Raw genomic sequence first — 17,946 nt, 5'->3', positions numbered from 1 at the left:
CTGATATCTGAAAGACGTTTGTTATCAGATCAAGAGATTTTTAACAGACATCTTTTCAGCTGTAATTTAAAGCTTTGTTTTTAAGAATAAACATCATTATTTTCATGAACAAATCTAAAGTTTGTCATGATTCACACAGGGAGCACGGGAATGAAGGAGCAAAGTAAAAACTTGATTTTACCAATAAACCAATAAATATTTTCAGAGGAAACCCTGGGAAAACAGCAAAAACAAGCCTCTGGGGTAAAAATCTGGAAAGCATTTCAGTTTAACAGCCTTGTCTCAGACTGCGTGCTTGAATGCTGTGGGGAAAGCCATGTCACTACAGAACCTCAGGGACTGTTACTTTTGTCATATAAAGTGACGGCAAGACATCTGAATAACATCCACTCATTAATTCCCTTCTTCTTGTTTTCATTAACACATGCACAAACTTAAATCTTGATTTGGCAACTCAGTCTAGCTAATGAGGTAACACAATTTTAACGTTTGACACACACATGCGCATACACAGCCGGCCCACCTGACACACTGCAAGAGTGAAGCTTATTGCCATGGCAGCCGGCTATTTATACACTATGCCACACAATCAGGCCTTGTCACAGTCAACAGGGGTGTATGAAAAGCCGTGGATCTGTCAGTCAATCAGGACATGTTTTTCTGTTACTCACTGGCTAATGGCAAGAGTTAACTGGTTGGAATAATCATGGCTGTATGAGGCAGTTGGGCAATTCTGTCACTATATTACCTCTATCAATCTATCACACACATCACATACAATTACCTGGGGGGTCTAAATGTCAACATTTGAGTATCATTTACTCCTTTCTGTTTTGTGAAACAGACAAGAGAAATGTTGACACCTGACTCCAAGGGGGCCAAGATTTGTTTAGTGTGGTTAGTTATGTGAAATAAAATTTTTTGTAACATTGTAACTCTCTTTACTGTGACTTTTGATCAATTTAATGCATCCTTGTAAGACTTTCTTTTTTTATTTTCTTAAAGGTGCTGTAGGGAACTTTTGTTAAAAAATATTTTTTACATATTTATTAAACCTGTCATTATGTCCTGACAGTAGAATATGAGACAGATAATCTGTGAAAAAAATCAAGCTCCTCTGGCTCCTCCCAGTGGTCCTATTGTCATTTGCAGAAACTCCATCGCTCCCGGTAAAAAATAACCAATCAGAGCTGCGGTCCGTAACTTTGTTTGTGTTCAAAATGTAGAAAAATGTATATTATAAGCGAGTACACCATGAATCCATTTTCCAAACCGTGTTTTTGGCTTGTCCTGAATCACTAGGGTGCACCTATAATAAGTGTTTATATTCGGACTATTTTAGATTGCTTCGGGGGTACCGCAGCGGAGTAATCCAGTACCTTTGTGATTCTTCATAGACATAAACAGAGAGAAGTAGTTCCGGCTACGATGTTCTTCCGCAAGACGCAAACAGTTCTGTTTATTAACTGCTAGAGCGTCAAAAGTTCCCTACCGCAGCTTTAACTTAATTTCAAAATTTGAATTGTGGGTAAGTGATGGCCTAATGGTTAGGGAGTTTGACTCCTAACCCTAGGGTTGTGGGTTTGAGTCTCAGTCAGGCAATCCCACGACTTACTGTAGGTGCCCTTGAGCAATGCACCAAACCCCCAACTGCTCCCCAGGGCCGCAGCATAAATGGCTGCCCACTGCTCCGGGTGTGTGTGTTCACTGTTGTGTGTGTGCATTTTTGATGGGTTAAATGCAGAGCACGAATTCTAAATATGGGTGACCAGGGTATGTCACATTACTTTCTTTTTCAAAATTCAATTCAAATCAAATCAAATCTTACCGACCCCAAATAGAAATTAAATGAAATGGCGTCACTGCTTATAATTTCAAATAAAACTTCTAAGGTATATTCAGCTGTAACCAAAAATATTTTAAAACTATATGATTTGTGTCTGCACTGAAGATTACAAGAAAACTAAAATCATTATATCAGCATAAGTCAACATGCAACCATTCCACATTCAAACCTTTAAACATGTGAAAAAAAAATAAAACTCTGACTTGACATTAAAAAAAGAGCTATTAAAGCTGGAATGTTGAAGAGCAATGTTTTAGAGGCAAGCTGGGGTCGAGGAAATTCTAAATAACTGAAATTCCTATTGCCTTTTGTGTTGTCAGCCACACTTACAGGAGATTCTGTACTGAACACTTCACGGGCCTGTTGTTGAAATTAACCAAACACAAAATGTAAGCTGCTTCATGTGACATATTGACAGTGTAAGGTCCTGTTGAATATGAATATGTCAGACTATGAATGTCAGAGTAACATAATTGAGTTTAGGGTTTTAAAATTACAATAGCTTCTGGCAAACATGGTAATGTGACATCAACAACATATATTGTACAGTTAATCTGTTAATCACAAGAAGTTAATCTATACAATGGATTAATTTTAGTCTTGATTTGTGTTATTTTGTGGGCCGGTGTTAGATAAGGTTAACAATTTATGAAAGTTGTAACAAATTGTTAAGTTAGCCTATGTCAATACCTCAACATCTCCAAAATCCCTCAAATCTAATACCTAAAATATGCATGAGCATTTCAGCACCACGGACAGCAACATTATACTTGCCTGTATGCACACTAGCGATCAAAAGACTGAAATAATAATACATTTTATTTTTTTTTATGCTAAGGCTGCAATTATTTCATAAAAAAAGGTAAATCATTGATATTGTGAAATATTATTACAATTGTTATTACATTGTTTTCTTTTAAAAAACGTTTAAAAAGTAATTTATTCCTGTGAGGGCATAGCAGCCATTATGCCAGTGTCACATGATCCTTCAGAAATCATTCTAAAATGCTGATTTGTTGCTCAAGATACATTTCTTATTATTATCAATGCTGAAAACTGTTGTGCTACTTAAAACCTTTTTAGAAAATGGAACACACTACCATATGGGGGTAAGATAAAAAAAAATTGTATTCAACAAGGATGCATTTAGTTGTTCAAATGTGAAAGTAAAGACTTTTATAATGGTATGAAGTAACATTATAAATAACATTCATCAAAGAATCCTGAAAATGTATCACAGTTTCCACAAAAAAATATTCAGCAGCGGTAACTCTTTTCCACATTGATAATAAGAACCGTTATTAAAATAGAAAACAGTTCTTTTAAACTGTAATTGCCTTGGTGAGCATAAGAGACTTCTTTCAAAAACATTTAAAAATCATTATCCCAAACTTTTGACTGCTTGTGTATCTATAATCCATTTCCCTTTTTCACATTCAACTTTTATGCACATATGATATATGCAAAGATACTCTTTTCCTTTCTTGCCATTTCTATATCACTCCAGCAAACATGCACTCAATCATATAACTTCAAATACATTCTCAAGAGGGATGAACTATTCCATACAGCCCGCGTAAGCAGTCATGTATACACAGGCGGAGTGTGCGTGCAGACGTGCACAGATTTGCCTGTACTGGTAATGTTTCATATTGTTCTCTATTCCTGTCACTCCCTGGATGCTTAACTGTCTCACAGAATAATAATCACACTGACTGTTGTAATCCCTAGTGTGCACAAAGGTTCCCCTGATATCCCCACTGTGCTGGGATGCATTGAGCTTTGCTGAGCTGAACTAACTCCTGCCACACACACATACACACATCTTTGTCCTCGTCCTGCCTGGATCACTGCTATCAACAATACGGGCCAAGTAATCCTAATTTGTACATCTAAAGAAAGCTAATCCATTGTACAAAAATAACTAATCTGTAAAGAGCAAACAGAATTCTTAGGCGGGAAAATCCTGTTAGTATCTGCTTGATTACCTTCCCATTAGACTTTCCGTGCAAAAGCGCTCTAAGTTCAGTCATATGGCTAACCTCATCAACCGGGCTAATGTCTGCAGCACTGTTGATTTCAGCAACAAATTTAGTTAATATTTCATGCTGACAGGATAAGTTTTACACCACGGGAGAACTAACGCTGAATGGGGCTATAGTCAGGGGTGCACATAAGTTCTTCAGCCTGGTTCTCAAAAGAGCACCTGAAGATTTGGTTTGGTCATTACACTGCACATAGTGTGACCCATTAAACATAACTATTAATAAAAATAATAGTAATAATATTATTGCACTTTTATAAATAACATAATAAACAAAATATTAAAGTGGGATATTGTTATATTTTAAAATAAAAAGGGAGTATTAAACAAAATAAAAAAATTAGTAAACTTAAAAAAAATGCTTATATTTACTTTCAATATAAATTTTCATCATTTTCAAACTTAAAATCAGCAAGCTTTTTTTTGGCGTTGTCGGAAAGTAAGTCTATGCGTTGCCAGGTTTTGCAATGCAACCATGTCGGTATGCAAATGAGTGGTCTGAACATATTTACACAGCGCATTGTTTATTTTGGTAGCGCATGTGCACCTGTGTACCACTTATGTGCACCCCTAGCTATAGTGAATAATTCACATACCTGATAAGACTAAGCGTTGCTGTGTTTAAATATTAATGATCTTAATATTGGAAAATGCACTGATCAATGCATCTCTACAGTGAGTAGGAGAAGTGAGTGAGAGGAAAGATGTGGGAAGTACATTTGAGCTGAGTGGCATTGCATTACAGGCTGCCCCAATCAGAGAAGCGCACATCTCACATGACAACAAGTGCTGATTGATGCAGTAACATAGTTTGGAGTTTTTTCTTACAGATAGAACTAAATGAGTAGTAAGACAAGATAAAAGCTCATTTACCAGGAAAACCAGCTAAACTTCAAAATATTTAAAATGATAAACCACACAAGAGGTAGTTAATTGTAACTTTTTATCTCACAGTTCGGAATTCCTTACAACTCTGAGTTTATCTCTCACAATTCATACTTTTTACTCACAATTCTGAGAAAAATTGTAATTTAATTTATAAGTCTTTAAACTTTATATCTCACAATTCTGAGTTTATATCAAGCAATTCTGACTCTTCTTATAATTATGAGAGAAAAAAAATACTTATTTATTTATTTATTTTATTCTGTGATAGAAACAGGCTTCCATAACATGTTGTTTGATTTTTTAAGTTGCAAGAGTATGAATCTTTTTTTCTTAGATTGCATGGGTTATGTGACTTTCACTGCTATGAGATCCAACGGACGTGTTTGGGGGTAATCTAGGACTTGCACACCTTGTTCAACTCTCAACTTTAAAGCTAAGAGCACAAGTGCCAGACATCAAACCTCCACTGCATGCTCTAAATTGAAACAATGCCAGAGCAAATCAAAGCCAGGATATCTGAAATCAGATGAAGCCTTTATAAAGAATACAATACGAGAATAGTCACGTCAAAATCTAAGTATGTCAGTTATGATCCACACTGTGACAAATGTCTGACACACAGTATCATGCTACCTAGATGAGGACAGATACTGAGCAATTTCATCATGTCAGTGTCCATTAACTTTACAATTGTATAAACACAGGTCCAGGTAAGTGATGAACACGTATGTCACAGTCAAGCTGTGTCTTTAGCATTATGTGTCCATCCCCTTGTGGGACTCTAATCTGACAGCATCCTCCTTTCAGTGCCCAGGTGAGAGGGTTAACCCATCTGCATATTCATGACTGTGAAATGGATACGGTCGCCATGGAGACAACCAGGTCTTATATGCTGATGTGGACATGGACCACTGAGGACTTTTGATACATTTCTGACAGGTATAATCAAATCAGCATGAGTTCTACAGTCAAAATAAAGTCATATATAGCTAAACAAAAGTACCACAATCAGCACAGACAACATATTGCATCATCTGATGCTTGAAATCAAACTTTTAACTATATTGAACACAAAACAACTGTGTTCACTATCTAATGACCCATAAATACTTTAATGCATGATGAGAAAACACCACATCCTTCATAATATAGCACTGATAAGATGTTAATATTAAAAACACTTTCCTTACTAGACCTTGGCACTAAAAGAGATGGAGCAAAGCTCTATAACTCACAAGGAGATGTAACTAAGCTATGAGGTTCCAGTACCATGGACAGCTCTTTCTGGAACCTGCTGATGGTCTACTACTTACAAATGTTTCAATAAATAATTAAAGATATAAACAGACATACCATGTTGACCTCAGACACCATATCTATGTTTGACACATCGATGCTCATGCCAACTGCCACCGGTGCACCTTAAATGAGAAGAAAAACTTAATCCTCAAGTTCACTCAAATGATTTATTTATTTTATATCAATCTTAAAAACAATCTTGAAATATGTATGTAACCTTAAAAATAAGAAATAATGACGTGAGCACCATCATACCTCCAAAGTCCGGTCGAAGACGAATATCATAGCCTTTCAGAAGCTTGTCCACCGTCTCTTTGACAAAAGACATGTTTCCTGGTTCATTGGCGCTGAAAAGAAATAATAAATAAGGTTATTTCCATCATATTAGAGCCCAGGAGGTCTATGCTCTCGCGCCATGGTCTCCACCAGCTCTTCTTACCTTTGAGCACAGCACATCACTGCCACAATTACCGGTAATGAAAGAACACCAAACAGCCTTCGTTTCTGTATGCCAAACATTCCTTATACTTTCAGGCAAGGAATCGAGCGACAAAACGGACGTTGTAAGCTTTCCTTGCGTAGGTAACAGGTTACGTTATTCCATTAGTGGGTATTTCCTAAAGATCTCCAATTACTGTCAAACACGCGTAAATAAATCGCTGCGATCCGAGATTTCGCACTCTTGCGGAGACTGTTTTGCTTGATTAGGTGCTCGGTAAATACAATGCATTTTGCCCATGAAACTACCGGAGCTTGCAGAAGGGGAGTCGGTGTTTGGGGCTCAGCCAGATCTCCATTCCTCGGTTTTGACGCTCGTAGCTGTTCTGTCCCGACTCTACACCCTCTGCTGAAGTCTCAGTCTTATGTTTCAGCAAAGGATGGTCTGACGAGTCAGTTGACTTATTTTTCAAATATACCGCAAACAATCTTATTATTATTAGATGGGAGAACGTGAGAGTTGGAAACTGAAACTGAAAGTTCCGCTATTGATTCGACAACTGATGAACGAGTCGACCAGAGTGTGATGAAATTGGTATGTGAGCAGGAGGACTTCAGTAGAAGTATAGTGATCACGTGACATTCCACAAGCTTCGGTGCGCACGCCGTTTTGTTGGTAGCCTGTGTAAATCGGAGTTTATCGAAAAGGTGTTCTTCCTACGTGTCGGTTCAAACAAAAACTAAATAACGGTCAACACATGTTTCGTTGGGCTCATTGTCTACTAGATAAAAGCGCACATTCAACGCAAGTAAAAGTTGACGAGAACAACTGGGAGGGGTTTCCCCTATCTCATCGGTCATGGAGAGCAATAAAACGGTAAGTTTTTCTCAGGCGATTTATTCATAAACAGCTTCTGCATTATGCCATTATTGCTGGTGAAATAGAAATCAGAAGAAAACAGCGTACAACAAATCTAACATACTGACTGAGTCACTAACGTTACTTCTTCTTGTGGTGCAAGAATCATTTGCTCCTGTTCAGTTTGGTGGTTCGTGACTTGAACACAGAAAGTCAGAACCATAAAAGTATTGATTCGTTTAATTAGTATTTTTCGAATATGATTTCAGTAATCATAGAAGTTTGACTACAGCAGGAAAGCGAGAGAAACAAGAAAATCACGGAAGTAGAAAACCACTGTTATCACATTCTTATTAATGTCCACCTCACAAATATAGCTTTGTTTAAATGTTAAAATGCATTTGAGGAGTACGATCAATCAATACATCAGTCAATCAATGTTGCTACTCAGCTCATTCCTCCAGTTCGAGTTTTATGGGCGCTGGTAATCTCTCTTTCTCTCTGAAAAGCATTTTAGCTGCACATACAGTATCTGCTGCAACAAGGTATGGTGGTATCAAATGGCAGTACTTTGGAGTTTTATTAGAACACTGCATTCATCAGGACATCTCCTGTACTGTACCTCTGCATGCACGCACACAGGCATACTAACAGTGATAAACAGAACATCATGTGACAGAGAGAAAGAAGGATAATGCTGCTTTATTGACACATTCTTTGATAATATGATATAGTGTATTACTTGTTCTCACTACCACCCCCCATCAGTGGATATTAAGGCTCCTCCATTTAGGCTCTAGACAATTTTATTATGCATAATCAGATTTTCAGTGAGGCTTGACAGTCTGCTGGAGATTAAGCACAAGTGTAATGGCTTCTACCAAGCTTTAAAAACTCATTAAACTAATCTGTTAATTTGACCTGTGTACAAAAAATAGGTTTGCATTGTTCTGACTGAATGGAAAGGTTGTTTACGAGAGCTGTTGGTGGATTTGACACAGTCAGTGGTTGAAGTTAGTGGCCTTCTTATATCCCTCATGCTGCATTAAGATTGTAGTGTGCGGAGTGCGGACTGATGCTGCCCTAATGCTTCTAGAAGCAAATGCTGGATGCAGAAGGATGTGGCTGTGCTTCCTGGTACTGTTTCAGAAGCTTTATTCCAGAGAGGTGAGGGTTTTTGACTCCACTTAAATGTTATTGGATGCCTGGTCTTCTTGTGTCCTCATGTACATAGCCTACTATTCTGTAAGTGAAGCAATATTTAGTTTTTGATCCACTGCCTGAAAAAGCGTTAGGAATATATTAGTCTAAAATTATAGATACAGTATATCTAGGATCAGGGGTTTTCAACCTGAAAGCCCCCAGCACTGCATGTTTCCCTTAGTAGACAGACACCCAATTCAAGTCTTGCAGTCTCTATTAATGAGCTAATGAGTTGAATGAGGTGTGTTAGATGAAGGCGTTGTTTAGGGGGGGGGCATTTGGGAAAGGTTTAAAAAAAAAACTGAACCCCCCTCTCCTCATTTTTTAATTTTTTTTTTATTGTTAGCAAATATTCTTTAATATATTTTAGGACAGTTGGTCCTGTCTGTACCAGGTTAGGATTCATTGAATGTCTTTAAAATTACAATCCAGTTTCTGAGTTTGAACTGAATTTGTATTGAGATAGCAAACACAATGCAGAACTGCAATTTTAATTTTGACTGAAATATTGAGTCAAATCATGTCACTATTTATCACTAGTCATTATTTAATGGGCTGCACTATTAATGTAAATTAAATCGCAGAGGCGATAAATCGCGATTAGCAGAAGCTGAGATTGTCCTGTGTATCTTTCGTTGAAGCATGGTTCTGTGATCACTAGTAAATCTCCATCCGAAGGCCAGAGGGCGCTCTCGCACTGAAACTCCAAATATGCCTCGCAGAAGAAACCCAGGAAATCCTTATAGCTGTTGCTGATTTGCTGACAAGATGTGCATTATGCATGTGATTAATTGTGCAGCCCTGTTATATAGTGCTTTATACAATAGAGACTGTTTCCGTAACAAAGAAGTAACAGTAAATAAAATAAAATTAATTCAAATTTAAATTCTGTTAAATTCATATAAAAGTAATGTGTAATAGAAGAGCAAAGTTTTTGAAATCCTTCTCTCATGAATGGTGGAAGAGACTGATGTGTAAGAGAAGAATTGAAAAAGTTATTTATGTTTTTCTTTGTGCACAATAAGTGATAGTTCCATTGCTGTCAATGCAGGGTCAGAAAGCTCTTGGATTTCATAAAAAATATCTTAGTTTGTGTTCTGAAGATGAATGCAATCTTACAGGTTTGGAATGACATGAGTGTGAGCAATTAATGACATAATTTTCATTTTGGGTGAACTATTTCTTTAAAAAAAAACTTTTAAGCTTGAAGATAGATTAGATAAGATATAAGATAAGATATTCAGTATCATTGCAGAAAAGTTGGGAATTTCTTCGTAGCCATAAATATAGGGAATGATTTCTTAGCATCTTGCAGTATAAACGTTTATGAAGAGCAGCTATAAGGAGAGAGATGGAAAGTGAGGGTAGCTCTGAACAGCACTTACCCACACACACCCACATCCCATCATCCAAACAAAGCACTCCACTCACACATCATCTGCAAATGCAAAGGCTCCTCAATGTGTGGGCTGAGCAAATGGCACCAAGTCATGGTCACACACCAAGCCAAATGCTGTTAAAGCCTTTAAAGTAACACTAGTCAAACAGGGTGTGGGAGGATTGGAACCTTTGGATCCCTGTCTCTGCCTTTAAAATGCCCAGGGTCCCCTGACCCCTTTAATTGTAAGTTATATGGCCGTGTCCACAAGTTCACAAGACACTTTGCTTTATTTCGCCCTCTGGACTATCAAAGCTGTTTTCGGATCTACTGTAGGGGTGAGGTTGTAACACTAAAGGGGGGAATGAAAACATGGTTGTACTGGCCTCCATTGAAAGGGTTTTTCCTTCCATTCCTGTAAAAGCACAGATGAAGGAGACCTCTATCCGCATGCCCCCACCACCCCCTCCTGATTAAATGGACACAGATAAATAGATCCTCTGGATAGAGTGAATATTGCACTGTGCTGAATGAATAATCTATGTACGTGACTGACATTGCGGGTCTGATTTGTTTTAGATTGAGACAGAACTCTGCAAATTCACTCACAATACCTAGTGAAGAATTCGGATAGATGCATCCTGTGGTGTTAAAGGAATAGTTTACCCAAAAATGAATATTTGCTGAAAGTTTTAGGCCATTTAGGATGTACATAGGTTTGTTTATTCACCCCAACAGATCTGGAGAAATGTAGCATTACAACACTACAATTACATGAGAACATGTATAATTACAATTACATGAATAACATTACATGAGAGTTCGTACAGCTAATAAAAACATCACAGTAATCCACAACATGACTCCAATAAATTAACATATTGTGAAGTGAAAAGCTGTGTGTTTGTTACAAACAAATCCATCATTAAGCATTTTTTACTTTAAAATACCAATCCATATCCATAATAATGCTTCCTTCAGTGAAAAAGCCCATCCTGTTTTTCTCTCAGAACAAAATCCAACAACATTTATCTAGAACTGTTAAGGACTATTTTCGCTTGTAAATGGTGCTTGATCTGTGCATATTTCTCTCCTGATTCAGACCAAATGACTTATTAAAATTGTACTTTAGCTGGAATTAATGATTTCAAATGTCTTCATGGATTTGTTTATTACAAACAGCTTTTCACTTCACAACATGTAATTGATGGACTGGAGATTACTGTTATGATTTTATCAGCTGTTTGAACTCTGATTCTGACAACACCCTTTCACTGCAGAATATCCACTGGTGAGCAAGTGATGTAATGCTAAATTTCTTTAGATCTGTTTCTATTAAAAAAATAATCGCATCTACATCCTGAGGGTAGGTCAGCTAATTTAAATTTTAGGGTGAAATATTTCAGCGTGCAGCAAACAATAGTGAGTGTAAAATGCTATGAAATGTACTTTTATCATACACAATGAGTAACTTACCTTGTGTCATAGATAGCAAACAGCTTTTTATTCCCATCCACAGCATTCCTGCAAAACAGAGGGAGGTGATATTACTATTCCCATCATTCAATGCCCTGTTACTAATTTTAGAATGAACACATTCTGTAAACAATTGTGGTTCAAAAGTTCAAATTTTGTTTTGTTAATCTTTGTTATGAAAGATATGTTAAATATGCGTACATAAAACACACACAACTAGATCAGAATTATCAGATGCTCGCAGGACACAGGTGGACTGTGGAAGTAACAGCTGTTTCTCGTTTGAAAATCTCTCTGGAGTGCACATCAGTGGAGTCAATCAGAAGTCAGACAAAAGCGCTTGAAAAAAGAATCAATTCCCAAAACACATGACTACAATATCATATTATGCCTACACAACAAAACTGTCTGCACAATCTTCATGAACCCACAAAAAATTCCATCCTAACGGGTGTTTTTCTCAATAGCACTGTGACCGTTAAAGCCAACCCAAAGCAAATGTTTAATTTACTCGCTTGAATCATATACATTCCTAGTTCTCTTGCTGTAAATTAGTGTAACATCTTCAATATGCATTACTTCATTAAAAGATACCCATAGTGAGTGTATTTAACTGGAATTCTTTATTACATGCTTGTTTTTATATTCAAAGTTATGATATTTATATTTTTGCATTAGGATTTTACATAATCCCTAGAATAGTGCAATGCCACAATTTTTCATACATTTTTAAAGACATTTCCCATACGTCCTGTCAGCCCAAATCAGCATTAACTGTGTCATTTATAAAATAAACTAATTCAGTAGTTCTACTCACTTTATGCATAACATGAAATTGGAGCAGGAAAAGCTTTTTAAGGTTTTCATTTATCGACGGATGCACTGCAGTGATAGCATCAGAAAAAATGGGTTTAGAGTTCCCTCTGATGGCTGTCCTCATTACTACTCGTGTCTATTCACTGTTTTTTTTTTTTTTTTTTTTTTTTTTTTTTATAAAACAATAATCAACTCTATTACTACCGTAAACCATTTATTGTATGTAGTCCTGCCAAATCAATATTGTATATTAGATTGAAAACTTGATTAATTTATTTAACTAGGCTTCATACATATTTTAATATAATCCCAGGACGATTGTTTAATTTACGTTTTAATTGAGTAAAACTGATACTTTTAAACAATAAATATCCCCAGTGGAGATGTAATACTCCGCATGTAGAGGAAGCCAGCCTTGAGCCTTCATTAAACAGACTGGCGCGAGTCGGGGGGAGGAGGGAGGGGGGCTAAGGGTAAACGCTCGTGCGCAAAATGCCTAGTAAGCATAATTGTTGGGGAAATCCACTCATTTTATAGCGTCCACGCTTGCAACGCACGCCGGCGCCGCGGTAATCGCGCTTTTCTCTGAATAAGCTCAAACAAGATAAGTTTCAAACCCCAAACGGCCGCTCAAATATCCCTCGGGGGGTAATTATGCAGCGCGCGCAGAAGTGACGTGCTATTACTTTAGTCCCAAACACGAACAAATGCCACTAGAGTGATATTCGGGCTAGAGTGGGGAGAGCAACGGACGTCCAAACCGGCGACCCGGTAAGCGGAAAATCTTGTTAAACTCTGTAACGCTTGAACGGTTGCGCAGATAAGCGTTGAGATGTCGTGCACTAGGCTACCACAGAGGGAAGAAGGGGGAAAGTAATGGTCTGTAAAGGGAATATGTTGAATAGAGAAAGAATAGAGGAAGAGAGAAAATGACTGTTTTAACGGCTGTTGTGCTGTCTGGTTACTGTCCTTCCATTGGATTTAGGAGTGATGAAGAGGTCTGTGGGATGCGGGGGAAAGGAAGGGATGCTCTGCAGCGGTGGTTCAGTCACTCAATCGTAGAAGAGGACGCAACAATGAGCCTGAATGGTTAAGACTGGATATTATCTGTAAAACAGCGCATCACTGCTGTAAGCTGAACGTTGCGGGATTTTGCTCACTGCTTCAAAAGGAATTCATTGCAGTTGTTCAACGTGGATCCACTGCACCATTCAGGTATTTAAAGTAAGATCCGAGGCTTTTACTGTAAACTATCTCTGTTCAACTCTGCTTTGTAGGGCTCACTGTAAATGTTAGACAAGTTTATACGCCAGAGGCTGTTAAAACTATGAATTACAGCTGCTGCAAACTCAGCGCTCTTAAAGATTTTTTTTTTTTTTTTACAAACGATGGTGTTGAAATTGTTGTGAACTAGCATTCAAGGGATATGCACAAAAATATAAAACGGATTCTTGACATTGGAATTGCGTAAAAATAAATAATTTAAATAATAAACTGAATTAAAATCTAAAATGAAAAATACATAACATTATGCATAAAACAAAATAAAACCGCGTGGTGATTGCATGAATAATAATTATAAAGTATTTGGTTAAATACTCTGATGATCTTTGTTGTTTTAAGTTTACTGAACATCCCATTTAATGGATTTTTTATACACCTCAAACTCTCTTTTCCCCCCCTCTTAATGTTTTTTTTAAATTACAGTGTGCATAATAGAGTTACATGGAGAATGGCCAGATTATTATAATGCTGGAATGAACTCCCTATCCTGGACTTTTGCAGGTATGGGATATGGACCAAATTGCAGCGCCAAAATGAGAAGTCTGTGGGTTGGTGTTTTGTTCATGACTTTCACCTGCCGTCTGAGGTAGATTACATCTTTAACTTAACTTTCTATTTTATTCCGACCTCATATTTTTTATTGCAGGAGTTATTTAATGTAAGATAGTATATGTTTATAATGGATTCATATGATTCAGATTTTCAGAACATTGTACTGTATCACTGTGGTCATGTTTGAAGGGTGGATGGGAGCTAAATACTTGTAGTCATTATTTATCTTTGTGGTTCTGCATCAGCCTTTCCCAGTCTACTACAGGGATTCCTAAAGAGTCAGAGCTCAATGATAACATCACAGTATTCACACGAATCCTGGATGGATTGCTGGATGGCTATGATAACAGACTGCGACCTGGGCTTGGAGGTAAACTGCCTTTCCATCTTTAAACCATAATCTATTGCAAAGTTGTGCTTTAGTGAGAGGCGTTTTTTACTTTGTATATTAGTGCCATTTATGTCTGGCATTGACCTCTGGTAGTTATTCTGAAAAGATGTTTTCAGATAAAGGCAGATGTTTTTTTTTTTTTTTTTTTTAAACAGAGAGAAAGCCTGCACATTACATCGTGACAGCAGCATGAAGGACTTTCATTAAAAAAAAGAGGAGAGAAAGAGATGCTGCTTCTATTCAATTCTGAACTAACTGGGAAAAAAAGAAGGATGTAGAAAAGAAAAAAAGTCTGTTTTTATACAGCTGTTTACGCTGAGCAGAAGTGATCACTGAAATTGCCTGGTCCTCTGTGAAAATCAAACAGCCACTATTTCCCGGCACTCTCAATTACAGTGTTCTTGCTAGAGACAGAGCTAGAGAGAGAGAGAGGATATCAATGTGCCTGCTGACCTTGAGAAAGCTATCGTTCTTTTCCAGAGGTGCAGGTTCATTGTTCTCAGAGGTCGAAAACATGGCATTATGGCAGAGCAAGAGAATAAACACAGGCTGCTCTGTTTCCACGTGAGTGAGTGTAAGGGAGCACATCTCATAGCTGTAGCGGCAGCAATGTGATGTCAATGGACGAATGATGGCATTGGACTTGATTTAGTGCTTTGAGAAGGAAAGTGCAATCAAGAGAATTAAATTAATATCTTTTCATTTAAAAAATGAATGCAACAAAATAATGTGGCCAAATCAAAGCATACTTTAAAGGAAATTCTGTATGTTTTATATTATATTTACTCATATATTAACTGTGTTTTTTATGGTTTAAAGTTTAGTACCGTTAACTATAATATCTATCTATCTATCTATCTATGCAATGACCAAAATTGAACTCGATCTAATAAATTACATTTGTTTGTGATTTTACAGAGAAAGTGACAGAAATTAAGACCAACATCTTTGTGACCAGCTTTGGACCAGTGTCAGACACTGAGATGTTAAGTATTTAAACCATATCCTTTCTTCATGAAGAAATTTCCATTTTCCAGAAAACCATTCATTAACCTCAACAGCAGGAAATTCCCATCTGAGAACTCTCTTCATCAAGACCCCCTACATTAAATCATCCCTCCATCTGTAACATTACTTCACCTCTGCAACTTTTCCTGAAATTCTGTATGCGATAGCTTAGGTAGGTTACAGTATGATCTGATCAATGATACAATTGTTCCTTTTTATATGAAGTCTTGTGAGACATTTGATTCTGCCTTCAGGCAAGGTTGGTGCTGTAATTGATGGGCTACTGGAGAAAAAGTTTATGGGGAGGACTCAGTGGGCCCCTCCTTCTCATCATCACAGAGGAGCGGGGTCCCTTACAATGACCCTGCCTTCAGGTACACACTAATGACACTAACATTCTCATTTCAACAGGAATACACCATTGATGTATTTTTCCGTCAAAGCTGGAAGGATGAGCGTCTGTGTTTCAAGGGGCCCATGGAAATGCTACCTCTGAATAACCTGCTGGCCAGCAACATCTGGACACCAGACACCTTTTTCCTTAATGGCAAAAAATCCATTGCTCACAACATGACAACGCCCAACAAGCTTCTGAGACTGAAGGATGATGGGACATTGCTGTACACCATGAGGTACGAGTTAAAGCTATAACACCATGTAATTACCCAGTATGTGAACTGCTCTGTGCATGAATGGATTTGAGTAGTTATGGGTAGTACAGTCATATATTTGACCTTCATCTCATTTATGCCCTCCTCACCCCTGTTTTGCATTGTTGAACGCTCTGCCATGTGACAGATGTGTTAAGCACACATGAACTCGGCTCCTGCTGAACTCAGCATCTCATGTTCCACATCGTACAATCTCTGTGGGAATGTTCAGCTTGTCCCTGCTCATAGGCGGAGCGTAAGTAAGACTTAGGTTTCCCCTGGCCACGGGGTCTAGGGTAAAAATGCCACTAAATTGGACAAAATATGCCCCTGCACAAATAAATATAATCAATTAAGTCTGTTGCTAACAAATGAATAGAAAGTGTTGACTGTGGCATTAAATGAAGATGTGCTCATGTTGCACAGTTACAGTGCTGTGCAATATAACAAATAAAGGAATACAGTGTCAAATCAAGAGGCGTTCAGTAGAGTCATCGCTGAAACTCATCAGCTTTGTTTAATGCACGCATGTTCGGTGACAATTCCAACAATTCTCTCATCATAAACAACAAAGTGCAATAGTATAGGGATTCATTTCACAGTGTAGACAGCTTCAGTGATTATAACGATAGTTTTTTTGAGAGTGCAAAAGAAAAAGGTTAGTGATAATGTCATGCCTGTAGTTTATTTACTCTATGAATAACCGTGGGAAGGAAACATTGTATAATTATCAATTTCTAATGTTTTAATTAAATTGTAATCACATTAAATACAAATTCAGTCTCATTAAAACATATTTTATTAGACTAGATGACACCCATGTCTGGTTCTTGCCTAAAAAGACATGTTTATGCATTACTAGGGGAAGTAGGGGTTCTGCAGCACCCCTTGGCGTGCAGCCCAAGAAAAAATAGGGGGCTGGGGGTGAAGTGTTAAAAATAAACAAATTACAATTTAGTAACAAAAAATAAATACAACTAATTTTATCAATTTGTGTACTCATTAAAATTTGTAGAATAAAAGTGGCCTAAGCCTACAATGACAATAAGCAACAGTAAAACATGAATTAAGTTGAATCAAACTGATTGTGAAAGTCTTTTCAACTTAAACTAACTTTTCGATCATATTATTACCAGTAACATGTCTATTCCATAACCAAATTGACATAAATCGACCATATCTACAGCAATTGCAAAGATACAGCAGAGAAAGATGGAGAGCATCTATTTACCTCAGCATCAATCAATCTCGCATTCTCGCATCGGCGCTTATTTTGATCTTTAACGTTAGATTTTTCCTATTATTGGAACAAAATTTATGCTTACAGTTGATTCTGTATCACACATAAATCAGCAATAGGCTTCTACAATGATAAAGTAGCTTATATTAAACATAAAACTTTTATTAACAGAACAAATAAGACAAATCGCATTGTGGCAAATAAATAAAAGGTTCTTGGATTTTCCCCTCACTTCAAACGAATGCTTAGCGTGGCTCATTATTATTATTATTAATAAAAAGGCTAACAGTACGATGACAAATTCACTTACCGTATATTAAACTTTGAATTTTTATTAACAATATTAATAAGGAAAATATGTTTTACCCACATTGTAACACAAATAAATAAACAGTCTTTGGAATTTCCCTTTCATTAAAAGTATCGTAGTTTGTGGTTTATTATTAGCCTATTAAAACACATTTAATATTTTGTTAACTTTTGTTAACAAAATGAATAAGACGGATATAGTCTACTTGCATTGTAACCCAAAAAAATAAGGAGACCTATCTGTCTGTCTATCTGTCTGTCTGTC

General features: G+C 37.1%; 2 protein-coding genes across 6 annotated transcripts in view; one reads left to right on the top strand and one right to left on the bottom strand.

The window, feature by feature from the left end:
- The window catches only part of LOC128015714 (gamma-aminobutyric acid receptor subunit beta-3-like), a 61,917-nt gene that overhangs the window by 29,638 nt on the left and 14,333 nt on the right, over positions 1–17,946 (bottom strand). For 2 of the 3 annotated variants that reach the window (XM_052599781.1, XM_052599780.1), the window contains exons 2-4: positions 11,432–11,479; positions 6,333–6,424; positions 6,132–6,199 (exon numbers count right to left, since the gene is read on the bottom strand). In XM_052599781.1, the coding sequence (XP_052455741.1) occupies positions 6,132–6,199; positions 6,333–6,424; positions 11,432–11,479 (208 nt within the window). Of the gene's footprint in view, positions 1–6,131; positions 6,200–6,332; positions 6,425–6,516; positions 7,086–11,431; positions 11,480–17,946 lie in introns of those variants that run through there. The other variant, XM_052599782.1, reaches the window with a different exon arrangement.
- LOC128015715 (gamma-aminobutyric acid receptor subunit alpha-5-like) overlaps positions 7,233–17,946 on the top strand; it is a 32,503-nt gene continuing 21,789 nt past the window's right edge. The window contains exons 1-6 of one of the 3 annotated variants that reach the window (XM_052599784.1): positions 7,233–7,392; positions 13,233–13,462; positions 14,033–14,117; positions 14,329–14,453; positions 15,393–15,460; positions 15,894–16,114. In XM_052599784.1, the coding sequence (XP_052455744.1) occupies positions 14,035–14,117; positions 14,329–14,453; positions 15,393–15,460; positions 15,894–16,114 (497 nt within the window). In that variant the 5' untranslated portion in view covers positions 7,233–7,392; positions 13,233–13,462; positions 14,033–14,034. Of the gene's footprint in view, positions 7,393–12,754; positions 13,019–13,232; positions 13,472–14,032; positions 14,118–14,328; positions 14,454–15,392; positions 15,461–15,893; positions 16,115–17,946 lie in introns of those variants that run through there. The other 2 variants (XM_052599785.1, XM_052599783.1) reach the window with 2 other exon arrangements.

This window comes from Carassius gibelio, chromosome A6, assembly GCF_023724105.1.
Source record: "Carassius gibelio isolate Cgi1373 ecotype wild population from Czech Republic chromosome A6, carGib1.2-hapl.c, whole genome shotgun sequence".
Taxonomy (NCBI): Eukaryota; Metazoa; Chordata; class Actinopteri; order Cypriniformes; family Cyprinidae; genus Carassius; species Carassius gibelio.
Note: the sequence above shows the minus strand (reverse complement) of the source record. Positions and strands in the feature narration are given on the sequence as shown.